Source organism: Kogia breviceps, chromosome 10 (assembly GCF_026419965.1).
Source record: "Kogia breviceps isolate mKogBre1 chromosome 10, mKogBre1 haplotype 1, whole genome shotgun sequence".
Lineage (NCBI taxonomy): Eukaryota > Metazoa > Chordata > Mammalia > Artiodactyla > Physeteridae > Kogia > Kogia breviceps.
Window position 1 is genome coordinate 7,655,918 of NC_081319.1, and position 22,534 is coordinate 7,678,451.

Genomic DNA, 22,534 nt, shown 5'->3' on the forward strand with positions numbered 1-22,534 from the left:
TTCCCTGGTGGCGCAGTGGTTGAGAGTCCACCTGCCGATGCAGGGGACATGGGTTCCTGCCCCGGTCCGGGAAGATCCCACATGCCGTGGAGCGGCTGAGCCCGTGAGCCGTGGCCACTGAGCCTGCGCGTCCGGAGCCTGTGCTCCTCAATGGGAGAGGCCACAGCAGTGAGAGGCCCGTGTACCTCAAAAAAAAAAAAAAAAAAAAAAGAGATATAATTGACATATAGCATTAGTTTCCTGTATAAAACATATACACATGTTGTGAAACGATCACCACAATGTCTAATCAACATCCATCATCACACTGTTACAAAAATTGTTTCTTGTGATGAGAACTTTTAAGATCTACTCCTTTAGCAACTTGCAAATACAGTATTATTATTTTAAAATTTATGTAATTAATTTATTTTTGGCTGCATTGGGTCTTCGTTGCTGCGTGCAGGCTTTCTCTAGTTGCGGTGAGAGGGGGCTACTCCTTGTGGTGCGCGGGCTTCTCATTGTGGTGGCTTCTCTTGTTGCGGAGCACAGGCTCTAGGCGTGCAGGCTTCAGTAGTTGTGGCTCACGGGCTCTAGAGCGCAGGCTCAGTAGTTGTGGTGCACGGGCTTAGTTGCTCCACATCATGTGGAATCTCCCCAAACCAGGGCTCAAACCCGTGTCCCCTGCATTGGCAGGTGGATTCTTAACCAGTGTGCCACCAGGGAAGGCTGCAAATACAGTATTATTAACTCTAGTCAACAGGCTGTACATTACATCCCTAGGACTTATTTAAAATAACTCCAGGTTTGACCTTTTGACCACCTTCACCCATCTGGCCTACCTCCCAACCTCCACTTCTGGCAACCAACCACAAATCTGTTCTCTGTATCCATGAGTTTTTTTTTTTAAGATTACCCATATAAGTGAGATCATATGGTATCTGTCTTTCTCTAAATTATTTCACTTAGCATAATGCCCTCAAGGAGCAACCATGTTGTTGCAAATGGCGGGATTTCATTTTTTGCTTATGGCTGTCATTGTAAATATACATTTTCTTTATCCATTCATCCATTTATGGACACGTAGGATGTTTCCATATCTTGGCTACTGTAAGTAATGCTGCAGTGAACATGGGGGTGCAAATGTCTTTTTGAGTTAGTCTTTTTTTTTCAGGTAACTACCCAGAAGTGGGATTGCTGGATCGTATGGTAGTTCTATTTTTAATTCTCTGAGGAACCTCTGTACTGGTTTCCATGGAGACTGCAAAAATTTACATCCCCACCAAGAGTGCACATGGGTTCACTTTTCTCCACATCTTCACTAAACTGATTTGTCTTTTTGATAACAGCCATTCTAACAGGTGTGAAGTGGTATTCACTGTAGTTTTGATTTACATTTCCCTAGTGATTAGAGGTGTGGAGCACCTTTTATGTCCTGTTTGCCATCTGTTTCTCTTACTTGGAAAAGTATATTCAGATCCTCTGCCCATTTTTTAATTGCAATTTTTCTTTTTGAGTTATATGAGTTCTATATATATATGTGTGTATATATACACACACACACACACACACATATATATATATATATATATATATATTTATTGTTTTTTTTTGTGGTACGCAGGCCTCTCACTGTTGTGGCCTCTACCGTTGCGGAGCACAGGCTCCGGATGCGCAGGCTCAGCGGTCATCGCTCACGGGCCTAGCCGCTCCACAGCATGTGGGATCCTCCTGGACCGGGGCACGAACCCGTGTCCCCTGCATCGGCAGGTGGACTCTCAACCACTGTGCCACAAGGGAAGCCCATATATTTTTAGATACTAACACCTTATCAGATATATGATTTGTAAATATTTTCTCCCCTTCAGTAGGTTGCCTTTTCATTTTGTACATGGTTTCCCTTCTTTGGCTGTGCAGACTATTTTTAGTTTCAGGTAGCCTCACTTGTTTACTTTGGCTTTTGTTGCTTGTGTGGTGTCAAATCCAAAAAATCATCATAAAGACCGATGGCAAGGAGCATACTGCCTATGTTTCCTTCTAGGAGTTTCATAGTTTCAAGTCTTACATTCAAGTCTTTAATCCATTTTGAGTTAATTTCTGTACATGGTGTAAGATAGTGGTCCCATTACATTCTTTTACACGTGGCTGTCCAGTTCTCCCATTTATTGAAGAGACTGTCCTTTCCCTATTGTATATTCTTGGCTCCTCTGTCATAAATTCATTGATCATATATGCATGAGTTTATTTTTGGGTTCTCTGTTCTGTTCCATTTATCTATGTGTCTTTTTTTAAATGCCAGTACCACACTGTTGTAATCACCACAGCTTTGTAATATAGTTTGAAATCAGAAAGCATGATGCCTGCCTCCAGCTTTGTTCTCTCAAGATTGCTTTGGCTATTCAGGGTCTTTTGTGGTTCCACATATATTTTAGGATTGTTTGCTCTATTTCTGTGAAATATGCCATTGGAATTTTGGTAAGGATTGCACTAAATCTTAAGATTGTTTAGGTTGTCTGTTTACTTGTTGAGTTTTAAGAGCTCTTTGTATGTTGGGTAACAGTCTCTTATTAGAGATGTCTTTTACAAGTATTTTCTCCCAGTATGTGGCTTGTCTTCTCACTCTGTTAGTGTCTTTTGCAGAACAGATGTTAATTTTAATCAAGTCCAGCTTACCAATTACTTCTTTCATGGATGGTGGTTTTGGTGTTGTATCTAAAAAGTCATCGCCAAACCCAAGGTTTTCTAGATTTTCCTTTATTGTCTAGGTATATTTAGGTCTGTGATACGTTGAGTTACTTTTTGTGAAGAGTTGTTTGTTTGCTTTTTTTCCTTAAATTTATTTCTTTATGGCTGTGTTGGGTCTTCGTTGCTGTGCACGGGCTTTCTCTAGTTGCAGTGAGTGGGAGCTACTCTTCGTTGCAGTGCGTGGGCATCTCATTGTGGTGGCTTCTCTTTTTTGACGCACAGCCTTTAGGTGTGTGGGCTTCAGTAGTTGTGGTTCGCGGTCTCCAGAGCGCAGGCTCATTAGTTGTGGCACACCAGCTTAGTTGCTCTGTGGCATGTGGGATCTTCTCAGACCAGAACTCGAACCCGTGACCCCTGCACTGGCAGGCTGATTCATTAAAAAGAAAAAATTATTTGGCTGCATCGGGTCTTCGTTGCTGAACGCAGGCTTCCTCTAGTTGCGTCGAGCGGGGTCTACTGTTCGTTGCCGTTTGCGGGCTTCAGTAGTTGTGGCATGCAGACTCAGTAGTTGTGGCTCTCAGGCTCTAGAGTGCAGGATCAGTAGTTGTGGCACACGGGCTTACTTGGTCCATGGCATGTGGGATCTTCCCAGACTAGGGCTCAAACCCATGTCCCCTGCATTGGCAGATTATTAACCACTGCACCACCAGGGAAGTCCTGTGAAGAGTGTTTAAGGTCTGTGTCTAGATTGATTTTTTTGCACGTGGATGTCCAATTGTTCCAGCCCCATTTGCTGAAGACTACCTTTTCTCCACTGTATTGCCCTTGCTTGTCAAATATCAGTTGACTGTATTTGTGTGGGTTTGTTTCCGGGTGCTCTATCAACCTATTTGTCTATTCTTATTCCAATACCACGCTATTTTGATTACTGTAGCTTTATAGTAAGTCTCAAAGGCCGGCTGACTACATTCTTCCCTTTTAACACTGTGTTGGCTATTCTGGGTCTTTTTCCTCTGCCTATAAACTTTAGAATAATTTTGTTGATATCCACAAAATAACCTGCTGGGATTTTATTTTATTTATTTATTTTTGGCTGTGTTGGGTCTTTGTTGCTGCGCACGGGCTCTCTCTAGTTACGTTGAGCGAGGGTGGCTCTTTGTTGCAGTGGGCAGGCTTCTCATTGCGGTGGCTTCTCTTGTTGCAGAGGACGGGCTCTAGGTGCACGGGCTTCAGTAGTTGTGGCACGCGTGCTCAGTAGTTGTGGCTCGCAGGCTGTAGAGCGCAGGCTCAGTAGTTGTGGTGCACGGGCTTAGCTGCTCTGCAGCATGTGGGATCTTCCCGGACCAGGGCTCAAACCTGTGTCCCCTGCATTGGCAGGCAGGTTCTTAACCACTGCGCCACCAGGGAAGCCCTACCTGCTGGGATTTTGATTGATTGGAATTATGAATCTAAAGGTCAACTTGAGATCAGACATCCTGACACTGAGTCTTCCCATTCATGGCCACGGAATATCCCTGTTTATTTAGTTCTTTGATTTCTTTCACCAAGAATTCTGTAGTTTTACCCATATAGGTCTTTTAGATATTTTGTTAGATTTATACCTATGTCATTTTTGTTAGTTCCAATGTAAATGTTGTTTAAACTTTCAAATTCCAGTTGTTTGTTGTTTGTATATAGGGAAGCAACTGACATTTGTATCATTAATATTATACCTTGCAACCCTGCTGTAACTCCTTATTGGTTGCATCCTTTTATTTTTTGGGGGGTCAATTCTTTTGGATTTTCTATAAGACAATTATGTCCTCTATGAACAGTCATTTCTGTCTTCCCAATCTGTACACCTGTTATTTCCTTTTCCTGTCCTATTTCATTAGCATGCTTTTATCTGTGGGGATATTATTCTGCTCCTTTCTTGTAACTGTTTGGAATTTGACTATGGTACTTTCTGTTATCCGTTTTTATGGGTAAATAAAGGGAGGCATGGTTTTTTTCTAGTTTCAAGGTTTTACAGCACATTTTTTTTGTGTGTTTAATATATGGACTATGCAAACAATAGCAGTTGACATTCAGAACAATTTATTTTTTTACAAATTTATTTATTTATATTATTTTTGGCTGTGTTGGGTCTTCGTTGCTGTGTGCGGGCTTTCTCTAGTTGCAGCAAGCGGGGGCTACTCTTCGTTGCGGTGCATAGGCTTCTCATTGCGGTGGCTTTTCTTGTTGTGGAGCATGGGCTCTAGGCGAGCGGGCTTCAGTAGTTGTGGCATGTGGGCTCAGTATTGTGGCTCCTGGGCTCTGGAGCACAGGCTCAGTAGTTACGGCGCACGAGCTTAGTTGCTCTGCGGCATGTGGGATCTTCCCGGACCAGGGCTTGAACCCATGTCCCCTGCACTGGCAGGCGGATTCTTAACCACTACGCCACCAGGGAAGCCCCAGCAGAACAATCTGTGACCAACTGTTTCTCTCAGGAGTTAAAGAACAAGGTAAGTTATTTAACACTTTCATGGACAATCCTAGTTTCACTCATTCAAAATACTTTATTTAATGTGACCCTCCACCTCTCCTGCTCAATTTGGATTCTATCAGGAGTTTCTTTTCAGTGTGGAGCTCTGTCCTGGGAGGTTTGCTGTTTAGAATTTTCTTGGGCCCAGACTGCTCCAGCCCCTTCAGACTTACCCAAGCACCTTTGCACGCACTGCAAATCCCTTCTAGTTTGACTGCTGCTCTCAAATTGGCTCGCTGAACTTCCAAGTGAGTGCTCGTTTGGAGTTCTGAGACCCATCAGACACACCATTGCTTCCTCTGGAACAGAACGTGATACCATGAAGGTCTTGTGGCTACTGGTGTTTTGAGGCTTATGGGGATGTGTAATTTTCCTATAAAGTTGCCCAAGGTTTTGTATCTCAGAGTAAGTTTTGAGTGTAGGAGCAGGGAAAAGTTATAGGGGAACACCATCTCCTTCAATAACTATGTTTTTTTACTCCAAGCTGTTACCTTTACTCATCTTTAGCACAGGAACCTATCTGTCTCTGAGCCTCATAGCAGGTTATGAAGGCTGTGCTGATGAATTGATAATCAGTGTAGTTTCAAAGTAAATGGCCTACTCCATTTGGACAATAGTGCATTTTTTTCTTCAGGGTGACCTTTACTAAACAGAGAACCATGCATATCAAAATGATGCCTGAAGGCTAAAAAGCCCAGACTGCTTTTTAAGGCAAGAACTGGTATGATATACTTTTCCTGCTAGTTAAGTGATTTCTAGTCAGTTTCAAAGCATCTCTAGCTATCTCTTTTTGTTTCCTGGGTAAACTGCAAAATTTCCAAGACTTTGTCACTTGGAGCCTGCCATTAAGAAGAGAGAAATCTTGGACACATTATATCCTCTGAAACTAATAAAGAATAACAGAATGGGAATAATATACCTACCTTAACATATTCTAAGGATGAATGAGACAACCAATGACATAAATGGAAGAGCCTGGTTAACTGTGAAGTTGCATACAAGGTGCACTTGCTTATTTCTTTAATACAGTTCAGCTTCTAATATTTATATCACATCGAAAGCAACGTACCTAGTAATAGAGAAGGAGGCTGTCTTATCTTCATATTCCCAACACCTTACATATAGCCTAGCACTCAGTAGCTGTTTAGTAAAGGATTATAGCCTGATCTAATCATAAAATGGTGAAGAAAGATCAGTCTGTATTCCTGACCCCATTATGGACAAAACACCACCGAGAGCACAGTCTCCTGCATGTGGGTCCATCTTTGCTCTCTTCAAGTAAGGACAGCGTTAAGAAAACCAGGCAAGGCAAGATCACAGAACTGGACAAAGAAGTTCTCAACTTATGATTATTATGGTTAAGAATTTTATTATCAAAATTATTACATCTCTTGTGAAAGTTCAAATGTTACAGCAAGGTGTAAACACTCCACTTGAGAAAGAAGTGATACTTCTTCCCTTCCAAGAGTCCCCCCCCATCCCCCCGCCCCCACCCCCCCCCAGAGGTCTGGTCTTGACAGCACCCTGCCCACACAGAGTGGCTGGGGTCTCTGCACGTGCCAGGCAGGGTGAGGGCCGCCTGCCCGCTGGCCTCTCCCCTCGGTTTAACAGCCAAGGGGAGAATGCAAACCCCAGCCCAAATGGAGAGACATTTACATACGTTTTATATAATATACAAAGAAACCAGCATCCCAGGCAACATGATTTCCACTCCCAACGCTCTCCCAGACTGATGGGTTTGTGGGGGAAACAAAAAGAAAAGTAATCTGCTGAAGTCTCAGCATTAAAAAAAAAAAATCTCCCCTCATTTGAGCAAACACCTGATTTCAATTTTGAAAAAGTGAAATTTTGTAACAGTCACACACAAAGAGAGAAGACTGTGCATATGATAGTTGTAGCAGAGGGTAGAAAGAAAGGGGATGTAAGAGGCTGAGGGAAAAAGGGAGAAAGCAAACTGGAGGGAAGGAAGGAGGGAGACTCACAGTATTATCTTGTCCAAAAGAAAGAAGTAAGGTCCACTGCAGCACCAGGGATTACACCTGTCAGATATCTGCTACCCCTACCATGGTTATAACTGAATACAAAATTAGATAAATAAAAACACGCCGGATATTACAGTAAACAAGTGAAAGAAATAAGCTGGCAACCGTATGGAATTTAAAAAGATTGTGTACCCCACCTGGCTGGCTCCAGGGCTCCTGCAGGGGTGTACAACAGGCACAATGCACTGATGGGGAGAAGCCAGTCTGCTCTCATCTCTCATCCAGAACAGTGTTATTAGATGTGTGGGTGGCTTTATAACACTCTCACCTGGGCCACTCTCAAATAAGCATCTCCCAAAGAAACGTGGGACATGCCACACACAATCACAGTCCTGTCGGTGCCATTCCACAAACGTATCTTTCCACTCTTACCCTGCAGTCACGAGTGCATGTTCCCCAATCATGGAGGCAGTCCTACTCAGAGGATCATCAACTCCTGATTAATTGGGAGTAGAAAAAATAAAATTCAAAGAATTCCCAAACCACCTGGGACCCTTCCTAATCAAATTTATTGCCAAAAGCTGATAAGTAGCAATGCAATTGGCCCATCTCAGTTATATCTCTCTTCTTTGCCTACTTGCTTCATAGATTACTGAGCTGTGAAATAGCCTGGGGAAGGGGAGTGGGATGGTACCAGCTGGGGGATCAGACAATCTACTGGACAATCTGCTCCTGAATAATCAAGAGTTGACCATGAGCTCTTCCTCAGAGATCCAGGCACCCCTCAGTCAGAGCACACTCCAAGCTTCACTATCCCTGCCTCTTTCTTGTGTTTCTAAGACAAAGGTAAGGAATATTCTTGGGTGGACGCATCTTGGCCAGATAACTGCTTTTGGAATGGTTGTCTTATATACCTACCTTTTTTCTTAAGTGCATAAACCCCTAACACTACTCAGATGGCTTGGGGCTTTGAGATTGGCTCTTTTCACCGTTTTTTCCTTTGAAAACTGTTTTTGTTTTGTTTGTTTGTTTGTTTTGATTTAAAAAGATGTCCTCACAGCACAAGTGACTACAGGATACAGGCAAGGATGGGAGACGGAGGCTTCAACACAACTCATTGCACTTAGAACCATTACTAACCGAAACACCATTTGCTTGTCAACAATGTACCCTTAACAGCAGGGAGAAACTTCTTTATAGTCTCTGCTTCAGACAAGATTTACATCTTTCTCCAAGGCCAGAGCCAGTCATGACCACAAGTCTTGTTTCTTGTTGACCAGACCCAATCCTCTGGCACCTTGTACCCCCTCCCCCAGCAATATGCTCGGCCTAGGTTCCAGAGGCAGCTGGAAGGAAGCAGCTATGGGCTCATTCAAGTTCTGTTTGCCCAAATCCAGAAGCCCTAGGAAAGTCCTGTCTGAGTCTTGACCCCCGACCCCTGCAGTGGCTGGAGCCGGTACTGGTGCACACCCCCACTCCCTCGATGTGGGTAGTGCTGTGAATTGGAAACCGCAGATACCCTGGAGGCCTGGTAGGCAGCTGACTGCCCAGCACTGGGCAGACTGATAGTCCGGAAGTCTGATGGCAATGACGACCTAGAGTTCTGAGGAAAGGAGGTGGAACTCAGAGTTCCTGTGCTGGACTGGGAAACCGAGTCTGAGGTCGGCGAGTCTGAGGGGCCCTGTGGGGTAGGGCTAGCAGCACTAGAAGGGCAGCTCCTCCTTGGAAGACTGCTGCCGGTGCTGTTTCCAGAATGTGGCTGGCTGCTATAATACCCTGGTGTCCCCGTAAATGGGGCCAACGAGTCTGTGGACACAGGGTGGGCAGGGCTGGAATAGGACGTGGAAGAGAGGGAGGATTCTGAAGAACCATGAGAAGGGGGGTTCCCAGGTCTCAGTGCAGTAGTTCGATAACTGTATCCCGGAGACTGGGTGGGATGTCCTCTAAAGGGGGAGGAACTCTGTTGAAGGAGGCTTTGTGATTCTGTCCGTGGACTATCACACTGCAGGAGCTAGAAAGAGTTGGGAGGAAAAGCATAAGGAGGTGAAAAAGTCCCTATTTAAGCCATTTAGGCTTGTGAATATTTAAAATATCCTTTTTCTTTTTCTTCATCTTCTTAAACATTTGTTCTTTTTAGGATACCAAGGACAGTAAAATGGCTGCCTTTGGTCACTTAATTTTTCTGGCATGATTTATTACCTGAAGGTGAGCAGATGATGATTTATTTCCAAAGCTGCTGAAACTATATGCAAAGACGGCATCTCAACTGCAAATGGCGGCCAGGATCACAAAACATTTGGAACCCAGAACACATTCTTATGCCCAGAGATGAGCACTTTCTTGTCTCACCTGGTAGCTGTATCTGGAAGGGCTGTAAACGGCTGCTCCTTTAGAGAGTGCTGAGCTCAGTGTCTCTGGGCCTTCACCATCTGCAGGGTCTGGAAGGTAATACAAAATCAACTTATCTTCTTAGAGTAAGTGTGAGAGATCCACTGCTCATTCAAGTCACCAATGCCAGCACCAACCCATGCCGCTCTCCTTCTGACAAATCAGGTGAGTGCAGCATGCCAGAAGGGCAAAAGGAGTGGTTAATTATGGGGTGTTTTAAACGCCTGATCTGATTTCTGTCTCCTTTTTTCTCTTCTTCCTTCATCAAGGTGATTCCCAGGGCTTTGGAGAGATGAGTTACATAAAGGTATCCTTTGGGAAAAAAGAGCAGACAAAGAGCAAGCAATGCTAGATCTTAAGAATGCTGTAGCCCAAAAGAGTGAAAGCAAGACTGAGCTGGAACTCTGCATACAGAGGAGACCAAATGCATAAGAAATGGACTCACCTCACCCCAGCATTTGGTGTGCATTGTGTAGAGCCTGGCTCGTGTCCCTGTACCTGGTTGGCAGAAGGCCACAGGCTCACCTGAGTCTTTTTCTGTGATGTTACTATCCCACGTGGGAGAAGGCTCTCCTTTTTGGGCCACCCTCACACTGCTTCGGAGGACCTTGGGGATACTCCCTCCTTCTCGGAGTCGTTCTACTGATGTGGGAACCATCCTGTGAAGGCAATAGGATGTGTAGGTTTATGCCACAGGACTTTAAAGATAAGAGTCTGGAACAAACAAAGCTCTGACAACCTGTACAACGTATTCTCTTAGAACACCCTCTTTTTAAACATTATTTTCTTCAGGACCAATTTAAAACAAGGTATTTTCTCTGCCTCAAACTATGTCAGGCACATAAGAATAAACACTTTTAAAGAAAAAAAGCAATTAAGGAAAAGGGGGATTTGAAGCTGTCTACTTCTTTTAACCTCCATTTTGAAATGCTGATTTTCTCTTCTGTGAACTCATGTGACTGGCACGTGGTAACTAGTTTCACAGATTAATGAGCATTACTCCCTTGAGCCATGTCTCTCCTTTCTCAGACCTCATTTTTTCAGTTCAAGATCCCTAAAATGCCTCATTCTTTATTTCACTCGTTTGATACTCAGTATCTGACATTAGTATTATTTATTTGCAACATCCCCTAAACCAGACAAATCCTTTCAGAACGTGTCACACCTCTCTGTATATGCTAGCCGGGTGGAACTGAGGTATCTGTTGTTAATTTAAGGGCAACTGAACTCAAATGCTGACTTACCTTTCACACGAAATGAGAAAACAGAAGAGGCAGTGTTAGTGCCCAGCGAAAAAAATAACTCCACTGTGTCCACAGCTATATGCCATCCAACATGTTGTTTTGCAGGCTCGGTGGCAATTCTTTGCTTCTGTAGGGCTGGTGGACTGTGGCTGATATTAAATCAGCTGAATAGGGTAGACAGCACTGTTGGCTGGCTTTCTCAGATTAAGTGTTTCCATACATCTTAGGTAAAGAGCCTAGATGTGTACTTCCCTCCTGAATTTCATCATTAAAGCATCAAACATAAACTTACCACCTACTGCTGATACTCTCTTGAGGTCTGCAGTGAGATGAAGTGCCTCTGGAATCCGATGGGCTTACCGCCTCCAAATGAGACATAGAGGAATGAGATGGGGAGAACTTTTTGTGAGGCGAAGATGGGGTTCGGGCTGAGGATCCCTGCACACCATGGGCACCAATGTCAGAAAGTGAGTTACTGCTGCCTTGCCCAGCTCCTGCAGACTTGCTTTTGCTCTGTGTTGAGTCACCTCCCCCACCAGCAGAATTTTCCTTGGCTTCTTGTTTCCGTTTGCGGTACTCCAGCAGGGATACCTAGGAAGGAAAAAAGAAATAGGACCCTAGCTAGACATCATTAGTGGTTCACTAGCAATGGGGAAAGAAGATGGAACCCTAGTAAACTGCTAGCAAGCCATGCAAACAAAACACGCACCAACGGGTGACTTTTTCCAAGTGTGAGAGAGACCTGAGCAGAGCTACTTATTTAAATCAGTCAGAAACTGGTAAGGAAAAGAGAATACACTAAGAGATGGCATTTTTGAAAAATGGTGTTCACCAGTAGACCTCAACCTTTATTCTGCCTTCAGAAAAACCTGTGAGATTACAGTTCCCTTCAACAAAAGTGTGCCATCATAGCTATTTGTAACAACGGTAGCACCTAGAAAAGGGAAGGTGAAGAGCTGGGAGTTTGTGTAGTTTGAAAAAGTCTCCTAGATGATTCTGATAGCACTTCCTCACTCCCCAGAAATCCCTAGAGTTAGTTGTTTAAAAACAAAACAAAACAAAACACATACACACACAAACAGAAAGAAAAAGCCAATGCTTCAGTGTTCTTAGATATGCTCAATTTTTCAAGATATACCGAGGGATTTATTACTGTTACTGTTTTACACATAGAGAAACTAGTGTAAAAGGAGAAAGGAAACGTTTTCCTGTTTATACTTTAGCAAGCCAGCTCTAGAAAGCCTGTACTTGAAACTTCTCCTCGATCTGCCATTCCTCTGCCTTATTCTTTCCCGACTGCCACAACAAACCCCTCCTCCCTGCCCTGCCCAGTACACCTCCTCTCTGCTGTTACAGCACACTGTGCTTACACTGCCTGTCAACCTATTACAATGTCTTGTATGCTTGTAAACTGTCATGTTCTACAAGGGCAAAGACCAAGTTTATTTGGCTTTTTATCTTTAACATACAGCACAGAACTTGGTTGATAGCAGGTGTTCAACAATATTTCTGAAATAACAGATCATGATTTCAATCACTTTTGCACATAATAAATGAAACCAGAAATCCAAAGACTGTTTCCACTTTTGTTCCTGCTAGTCAGTGCTGTTCATGCAACAGTATTCTAAACCCAGGGCTATTTTTTTTTTTTTTTTTTTTTTTTGGCTGCGCCTCGCAGCATGTGGGATCTTAGTTCCCTGACCAGGGTTCGATCCGTAGTGAAAGCACTGTGTCCTAACCACCAGACCGCCAGGGAATTTTCCCCGCAATGCTATTTTATTACAAATTATCTGCCAGTGTTTCCTCCTTCTTTTACCCACTTAGGGCTCTCATTTTTCTGTTCAAATGTAAAAATATAATAAAAACACAAAGTAAGACAATTCTGTGTATGCATTTTCTATACACAATCATGGAAAGGGGTTAATAATAAATTCTGGTAACGTATTTCACTGTAATGCAAAGATAAAAAGCCACTAGGCTACATTTGAACAAGAGTACCACAGACATTTTGCAATTATGTGAGACTGTCACACACACACATTAAACACCTCTAGCTCTGACCAGTAAATGGAAGTTGCTGTGACAACTCAAAATACTCCTATGCATTTCCAAATGCCCCTAGCTGAAAACCAGACATAAAAAAGCACACTTTTGGCTTCGTAATTTATAGACCAGGCATCACCTACAAGTCAAGCCCCAAACCAGATCTCTGCGACCTGGCCCTGCCCACCTCTGTACTCTCCTCCTGGCTATCCCCACCATTCACCCGCCACCAGAGCAACATTCAACTGCAACCACGTCACATCCCTGCTGCCCACTAAATGGAGTGTCACCGTTACTTGTTCTGCTCTCTCTTCTGTTAAGATCTTCACCCCCTCAATTTGTTGGCTGATTGATTCCTACCTCCTGTTTTGAGATCAGCCAAATCAGTGACCTGTCACCTTGCACTCTACCACCTCTCAAACTTGGCTATGAACTTCTTGTTTGTTCTCAAGTACCCTCCACATATCCGACTTGGTCAGGTTTCCTGTTAAGTTGTTCTCATCACATCTGAACAACTCCTTTCTCTTCATTAATATAATTATCTGATAAGCTCAGTCTCACTTGCTATAAGCTCCATTAGGGTGGAACCTAGGAGGCAATATAGCATGGTGGCAATAAGAACATGCAATCTGGAATCAGACAGACCTGGGTAGTGTCCTGGCTCTTCCATATACTAGCTGTGTGACCATGGGCAAGTTACTCAACTTGCCTTAGTTTCATCATCTACAAAATGGGAAATTACCCATCTTACAGGATTATTGTGAGGTTAAATGAATAAGAAGAGCTTAACAGTGCCTAGAACATGAAAAGTACTACATAAAACATGTAAGTAGCATTATTCTTTTTCACTGCTTTATCCTTTGAATTGCCTAGCCACGTGTATGGCACATACATGGTAGGCATTTGAATTTGCTTAACATTTACAACACTCATCAAATTATATTAAAACAGTCTTTCACTAGACATGCTGAGAGACCATCTTACTTATCTTCATTTTCCTCACACTGAAAACAGTGCTGAAAACACAGTGGTAACTCAGTAAATATCTGTTGAATTATTCAGTTAAAGTTCTTCAAAAGGACCCATAAAATGTGAAACACTTACCTTTTTCCTCTGTGGTGGGTTCTGGGGGGCAGATGGGACTCCTTCACAAGCCCTTTCGCCACCAGGTGACATGGATCCACGAGAGAGGTCTTTCATAAAACCATGCTCATATCTGCTGGGAAACCCTTCTGCAGGGGAACAATAGCCGCCATCCAAATGTAAAGGCTTCCTATCCCCTACTAGGGGAGACCCTCGATACAATCCATCTGCTCGAGGCATAGCGTTCAACGGGGAGTAGGCATACATCAAGTTAAACTCTGTCCGAAAAGTCTGGTCCGAGTTTCTCACAAGGGTCTGATGTCCATCTCCACTCCTGCTTGTAAAGCCAGTCTCAGAGGTGGGTCCGACAGAGGGATGAGGAGCCAGGTCAGAATGACCCGAGCTGATCAGGGAAGGTCTGTCAGCACAGCTGTTAGTGTTGGAGTCAAGGTAGCCTACTTTTGTCAAGTCCAGGTCTTTTCGGTGACAAAGCTGAAAGAATAAAAATCAACGGAGACATGGGGTAGGGGAGAAAGGAAAAAGTCAAAGGGCAGAAAAGAAGGGACGTGAGGGGGCACAGGTGAATAAGAATAGGTAAGAGGGACGAAAGTAGAAGAGAGAAAGCCATTAACATCTGTAAAGGTCCCATGTAATACCAGTGTATACACACCAGATTACCAAAGAATCCTTGCCTTCCCCAAATTGTTTTAAAGTCTTTCTGGAGGAGAATACTGGGAAAGTCAGAATTAGGTAACTGGCCAAATGTGACTATTTTGCCTGCTTAGCCTTTCATCAGGTTTGCTGCGTCACCCCGCACTACACTCAGGGACTGGCAGTATAATCAGGGATTTACCTGAGCCCCAAGGAGCCACAGAGGCGAGAACAGTGTCTTAAGGTAACTGGCTTCTGGTGTTATTCATTTCTAAACTAATATTGATGGAAGGTGGGAGGAGGGAAAAAAGTGAAAGAAAGTAGAAAGTAGACGAAAAGTCAAGTATTTAAGTTACTGGTTCAGGGAAGAAGAATGGTATTAAGTTAACGACATCAACCAACCAGTTCTTCACTCACTTTCACTATTAAGTATGTATTTCTCATAAAACTTTCTGGCCACTCAATTCTTCTTTTTGCATCCTCTAATGTATGTTAACATACCACAAGACCACTAATGCTCATCACTGCAGAGCATCTGAAATGCTGAAACGTACCAAAAATAAACCCATCTACTTGTTCATCGTTACCTCCTAACATCAAGATTTTTTGCCACTATGTCAGCTATAGCTAACTCTCTAGAAAGAACAGTACCAGAAACCCAGATGACACACCATGTCAGCCTCCAAATTATGCTATATTAGAATCTTTAGCAACTGAGGGAGAGCTTTACATTCCTTACAAAATAGAGTAAAAAACACCCAGAAGACCTCTAGTACACTAGAATACAATCTTCTTCAGTTTCACATAGATCTATAAAATCCCACTGATTCAGAATTTGGCCACCTGTCACTGAGTTTAGCGCTAACTTTTTACTGGAAGGGTGTGGGGTTAACAGTTTACTTAATTTCTGAAAGGTTATGACTATAACTTTCTCTTTAAGAGGAAAAAGGCTCCACGTGGATTCATGGAGTTAATCACTACTACGTTTGTCCAAATCTTTCAATAGTTAAGAAACTCTAGCACTAAAATCTGAATTTAACTTCTCCATAGCAGTAGGATTTGATATTCTAAGAGATACCATTTGTACAGCAACCATTTCCCAACCACTGCAGAATGGAGCCCTGAGTCACAGAAGCCATGGGCTGACTTAAACTGAGAGGCATGACTCTCCCTTTCTAAAGAAGCTGCTTAATCTATCAACCAAAGCTCAAAACATCCAGTTAAACAGCTGTCAGATTAACCTGGGAATAAGGCATAAATCATTGCCTAACTTTTCCAATATAAGCTGCTCCTTTATCAGCCCAAGATAATAAAGATCAAAAAACAGCTCCTACCAACTGTTGATATAACCTTGCTTATTTATCAAACACATTAGACTTTCTTTAACAAGGTTCCCACCACATCTTCAGCTCCTTTAAACTTGACTTCTAGATTCTATTCTTTAAGAAAACTCTTCAGCCATACCCTTCCACCCCACCCCCCCCAAAACAACAAAAACAAACCCACCACACACACACACACACACACACACACACACACACACACACACACACACTCAACTACTTCATTTTCCTCCATCTACATTGAGAGTTCTGAGTAGCCACAGGCACACATGGGAAGAGTCATTCAACTTACAGTGACCAATCGGCCACCCTCCAGCCCATCACCCCATTCACTCAGGTCCCCCAGCCCTCCCCACACACGCAGGAGCACACTCATGCACACTCACTCTCAGCCTCCAAGTGTGATTGAGATGGTGTGATAACTACCTCGGGTGACAGGGACTCGGGCCTATTCGCAGGGGAACTCTCAGGGGAGGATATGTTCTAGAGGAGGGAAAAGCATCTTGTTATTCATCTACTCAAAGAAGCAAAACAAAACAAACAAAAAATAAAGCAAAAAAAGGCAAGCATAGATGGTTAGCCACAAATTTTGGGGGGTGGGGGTGGGGCAGGGAGGAGGGTAAGAAGGCACAAGGGAAATGTTCAAACGCAGAATTCATCTCGATGGACAGAATGACTTGTTAAAATGCTTCCTGGCGTCTTTGAAAGCATTTAAGGATAAACTGGTTATGTATCATGCTGTAAGTAAACATCTCAAGCAGATACCAAGAGTTAAATTGGTAAGATTTTACACTATTACAGTATATGTCTTTCTATGTTAGATGAGATTTCCTACAGTACTTGTTATTGAGGGGCACCCTACCACTCATTCCTCCTGCTTAGGGGCACCTTTTCTCTTCACTCCACACCCTCTTCTGAATGTCACATTTCCTCAATTCTCCTGTGTGACTCAGGCCTGCCACCATTACCCAGGGAAACTGCTTAGTATGTTGGGGGCTGACAGGGCTAGGGAGACGGCCAGTTCCTCTTGAATGACAGTTGCAGAAGTTATGATTGATGGATTCTCTAGCTCATAGGCTAGATGGTTCTTAACATAATCCAGCTGGATCTGACCACCCCCACTAAGGTTCTTCTCTGATGTTAAAATCCACTGTACTTTGAGGAATAGAGGAAAAAAAGAAAAAAAAAAACAAAAAACCGGCAGATGTGTACACTTCCAGTCTCTGGTCCTAAACAGGGCTACCGTTAGGGCAGCTTTTGCATGAGGCAGCACTCCCGTATGAAACAGGAACTGGGCAGTAAGTTCAGATGGGAAGGTATGAAGGGTAAAAAGCAGAGAATGACGGTGGTAGCTGTGACAAGGATTCAGGGGCAAGGTAGGGGAGGGCCTCTAATATCACAGGCTCTGGACAGCTGTGGCCTGGATGGCTGGCCCATCCTGGGGCAGGAAATGAGGCTGCTTCCGCAGAGCAGGGGTACTGGTGTTCATTTTATTTGGTGGGGTGGTAGTGAGATGGATAGTGGGGTATGGCTCTCCAGGCAGGAAGACAAGGGAAGGGTTATTCTGCTGGAAAGGAGGGGTTCATTAAACTTGCCCTCCCAATGTTGCTTTCACTTTTTTTTTGGATGCTTCCCTTTCCTCATGATCTTGTTTCTCTTCTACTACGTGTCTTTTCAACTCATTCCCTTAGCGTTTCTCACTTTCCTCCTTTCAAAAATATTCTTCCCCCAACCAAGCTGATCTTTACTTGTGACACCTTTCTGCTATTTCTCTGTGTCATAGTCTTGGATGGAAATAAGGCTCCCCACCTCCCCACACTAGAATACAGCAAAGAGTATAGCAATTAGAATGGTGATAAAGATGGTCAGGATGATGAAATCTTTTTGAATTGATGAAAAAGGCCAAATTTTCTTAGTTAAATCATGAGACTAAAACAGTGAAAACATGCATTGAACTTTTTGAAAGGATTGGCTACTTCATGTATTATATTTTCTTTGGCTCCTGGTATTCTAACATTATGCTTAGACTATGCATCACTAAAATGATCTCTGATTAAAAAAAATAGAAAATAGGGCTTCCCTGGTGGCGCAGTGGCTGAGAGTCCGCCTGCCAATGCAGGGGACGCGGGTTTGTGCCTCAGTCCGGGAAGATCCCACATGCCACGGAGCGGCTGGGCCCGTGAGCCATGGCCGCTGAGCCTGCACGTCCGGAGCCTGTGCTCCGCAACGGGAGAGGCCACAACAGTGAGAGGCCCGCGTACTGTAAAAAAAATAAAAAAATAAAAAAAAACACCTTACATTTGCATAGCATTTCTCAGTTATGCAAAACGCTGCAAGGGATAGGAAATACACTGAGTGCTAAACCCGGCTGTTCTAGATGGCAACCCAGCTTCTAATTTCACCTTTAATTATAATAAAACGTTAATTATAATAAAGTATGAAATTCTACTCCTAGAATCTACTGCCTCCCAGTGAGAACGTCCTCTCACGAAATTTTACCATCAAACTTCAGCTGCTAAATGAAAAATCAACTGCAATTAGATCCAAGTAAAGTTAGTAAGGCCCATATCAGCTGTTTTGCTATCTGACTAAAAAGAACGCTAAAGGGAATCTGGTAAAGGGTAACTTCCCTAGAAATCAAATGTAACCAGAAGGTTTTTTTCGCCTTCTCAAAAAGGTCTGCTCCAAAAGTAAGTTAATATGGTTGAGTTTAGGTAGAGAATACAGCTGCCTCTTACTTTCAAGGTTGCTAGTTTCCTCTTTCTGAGTTAGCCATTTAAAGGTTCAGGTCTTTTAAATCGCCATGCTCTCATAAAAACTGAATAGGTAGGATGGCACTGATTAGAACATTCACCTTTATCAAAGAATACATCTGGAGAAGTGCAAGGTAGGGTCAGAGCTGAGTGTTTAGTCATCAGAACAAATTTTTCTGAGAAGGAATAGATAGTGTCTGTTTAATTTAGTTATAAATAAAAGCAACATGCAATAGATGAGTTTTTTTTTTTAACGCACGCACACGGATTCTATTCAGTAAAGCTGCCGTCACTCAAACTTGAATACTAAAGCAATTCAGAAGTAACTTTTTGAAAGTTGACCAGAGAGTGAGTGTAATAAATCTGGTTCTTATAAATGCATGTTGCTAGGCTCTTTCTACTTCTCATTCCTAACACATGACAAGAAGGGAAAGTAAACTGGGAATGAAAAAACACCCCTAAATTGCCATAAACCATACCTCAGTGCTTTCTAAATCTGTTTACTTAGGCACAGGAGAAGGCAAAATAACAAAGACACTTCACTTATTTAAAGGCCTAGAAATGGAGGCACAATCAATCAGTATAACCTGAGCTCTCAGGCAGGTGTCACTAATGGTTACTAAGCAGCTAGAGGCCTATTTTAACCAAGGTATACAGTAAAGATAAAGATCTAGCATGATTACCAATGGAGGTTGATGAATCGCATGCAAAAGATGAGTGTCACCTGCGGGAGCACTATTCCTATTTTGGGAGGTTATGGGGACTGCCAAGATGAGAGGCTACCAGGTAATAGGTCACAATGACCCTGAGGTTTCCCATTCTCTTGCTAAGATGGGCGAAGAACATGGTAAAGAAACATTTGGAGTGATGTATTTGAAATGAGGAGGTGCAAATAATGATTTTCATATTCAGCACTCCCAACAACCAAACCCAAATCACCTCAAATTGCAGAGGAGTATTGCAGCGACTAGCAGTAGTAAGAGACGTGACTGGTGAGAACATGAGGCTGTATCCATTTCGACACTCCTCTTCTGGGTGAGATGGGCCAGGTGTGGTCAGCTGGGGGCTCTTTGAGCCTGGATTGGGAGGGGGTGGTGTGACTGGAGAAAGAGGCCGCAGTAACTTGGTAACATTCTGCTCCATCAGATAGCGAGATTTCCATTTCTTTAATGGGCTCAACAAGTCTGTGAAATACAAAGCTTGGATGAGAGGTCTGAAATTACATCCTAAAGGGCTGTTTCATAGTGAAGCCATTATTAATCTCTAGCCCACAATGGCTGGTAACTCCACTTTTGCCTCATCCCATTGTTATCTCCTGCAATCAAACCAAAAGCCCAAAGACTTTTTAATTGTCACACTTAAAGTAATTCTCAAAACTCTCTACCTCCCAGAAAATCATCAGATGAATCTGACCCTTTTGATAACTAATCCCTGGAGCAATTTAATCTCTTGTAGTGGAAAATATAAATTTAGTTTTTCACACTGAATTTCTGAAAATCTCAAATCTGTGTCTCTTTGTTAAAATCACCCTCTACTGAATTGCCACGTCACCAGCTCAGTTTCAAGCTTTTATGTATTTTTGCCATTCTTTAGCAGCTCTTTATGTAATATTCTGCTTCAGTAGTAAAGAGTTACACATGACTACTTGATCCTTGTTGAGCTCTTAGTTTTAGAGTGCTTCAAAGTGTGATATCATTTCTACAGAAACTTCTCCCAGTCATTTTCAGAAACTAGGGTGGTAACCTTTTTCTGATTGGAATATCCTACTTTCTACTGTACACTTCTTAGTTCCACTTAGAAAGGAAGTTAATATGCTATAAATTTTACTGACCACTCAGGCCAATGCACTATCTCACTTTCTCAAAGGAAAAATCTATTTTTATTTGTTTACAGTTCAAAGCTATTCATTTATTTAATACCTACAATATGGAAACCACTGAACTAGGTAAGTGGGGGAAAATGGTTATCATGTATTCTATTTTAAATGGGTTTACAAATGTGTAAGAAGAAGAAAACATATATAAAACGTGTAATATAAGTTTAAGAACCTCAACAAACGTGATCACACTGCTATGTGTTAGTAAAAAAAAAAATTCTGCTTTTAAGTGCTTATTACACACCAGGCACTATACTACATGCTTTATGTGAATTATCAGATGTAATTTGAGTAACTCTATAAACCCAGTACTATTATTATCCCCACTTTACAAATACGGAATTTGATGTATAAAGAGAGATAAACTAGGTCACCTGGTTCCCATCTACATTCTTAATCGTTAGGTTAAATTAAACCCCCAAGGCTTGGGGGAAGGAGTGACATTTACCCCAAGTCTTTGAGGAAAAGTTTTCGGACAGTATCAGAGCTGTGCTTGAGAAAGATTCTCCTGGTAGCAATGGTTAGGATGAGAATGGACACTGGGAAACTATTTGGAGTTAATGGAGTAAACAGAAAGAGTTATGAGGCTTGAACTAGGGCAGCAGAGGTTGAAGCAGAGACAAGAAATAAAAGCAAAAAACACTGGAGATACATGTTTTTCCTTTCAGATATATAAAAATTTAAAAATTTTCCTAGATTAGAAGTATATTTGTATTTTCCTTCTGTTCCAGATACTCATTTTTCTTTTCTCCTTTGGAAAAGTGCCTAGGTATAAACAAACAAACATGTGATTCATGAGTTAGGTTTATATATTTCGAGAGTCTTAAACAGTGAATCTTTCAAAAGACTGCTATACTGCTAGGTCCAGCGCTGTAACTACTAAAGGCAATTATGTAAGTGATAAAGTTGATTGCGGAAAAGTTATAAAGTTCAGATGAACTCTCCCACCCCTCAAATCAACTTAAAGGTCATTCATTTAAAATATATTTACTGAGTACTTATTATGATATATTCAACAAGAGACCTGACACCTGCCCTTATGAGGTTTATGGGCCAGTGGTAATCCGCCTCCTTTTTTCTACAAACAGCACTATATTTACAAAATTGTCTTTTTCAAGTTTCATTTTTCTTCTTTTTGCCATACATAGCTATCAAATTTCATGTGGTTAAATCTTTTATGGTTTTTTACCTTTACTCAAATAATTCCCAAGGTTATACAAACAAACACCCACATATTAAAACACATACATAAGTTGAAATCATATCCACAAATTAATTCATTGTTAATATGCTGGTGTATTTTCATCTAGAACTCTTTCCTGACATGTCCTTACTCACCCTGTCTAAATCACACTGGACAATAACCTACTATTTTCAATCAGAAATACACAGTAAAAATCCTTCCATTACAATGACAAAAATGTTACAATTATATTTTAATTTTATTAAGTCTTTGGCTATACAATGTTTTATATTTTTATTTAGTCAAATGTATCAACCATTTCCTTTATTTTCTGCCTCTGATGTCATGTTTTTGTCACCCCACCCCAAGACTATAAAAATACTGACCTATTTTCCCTTTATCTCCATATTTAATTTTTGAATTTAACTCAGAACATATAGTAGTTTAGGTACTAGTACATTCTATCCTTTTCACATGCCAAATGGCTAGCAAATTCTTCCAAATTCTTTTGTAATTATAGAATAATCATATTTCTCTATTGATTTGAAATATGACATTTATCCGACTAGATACTGGATTTACTTCTGAATGTTATTCTGTACACTTTTTAGTAAAATTGTTTGGGCAATTCCAGTTATTCTTCACTAGCTCTCCAAAATATTTTGCCTATTCTAGCATACTTGTTCATGTCAATGAACTGTAGAAATCATTTGTCAACCATGCTGACACTGGGATTTCCCTGGCAGTCCAGTGGTTGGGACTTCGCCTCCCAATGCAGAGGGTGCGGGTTGGATCCCTGGTCAGGGAGCTGGGATCCCACA

General features: G+C 42.1%; 1 protein-coding gene across 31 annotated transcripts in view; it reads right to left on the minus strand.

Annotated features, from left to right (window-relative positions):
* Positions 1-8,266: 8,266 nt before the first annotated feature.
* The window catches only part of SETD5 (SET domain containing 5), an 80,963-nt gene continuing 66,695 nt past the window's right edge, over positions 8,267-22,534 (minus strand). For 23 of the 31 annotated variants that reach the window (XM_067043555.1, XM_067043546.1, XM_067043543.1 and 20 more), the window contains 7 exons: positions 19,594-19,838; positions 16,328-16,384; positions 13,929-14,399; positions 11,074-11,372; positions 10,063-10,196; positions 9,499-9,587; positions 8,267-9,160 (listed from right to left, as the gene is read on the minus strand). In XM_067043555.1, the coding sequence (XP_066899656.1) occupies positions 8,552-9,160; positions 9,499-9,587; positions 10,063-10,196; positions 11,074-11,372; positions 13,929-14,399; positions 16,328-16,384; positions 19,594-19,838 (1,904 nt within the window). In that variant the 3' untranslated portion in view covers positions 8,267-8,551. The remainder of the gene's footprint in view (positions 9,161-9,498; positions 9,588-10,062; positions 10,197-11,073; positions 11,373-13,928; positions 14,400-16,327; positions 16,385-19,593; positions 19,839-22,534) is intronic. The other 8 variants (XM_059077732.2, XM_059077729.2, XM_067043542.1 and 5 more) reach the window with 1 other exon arrangement.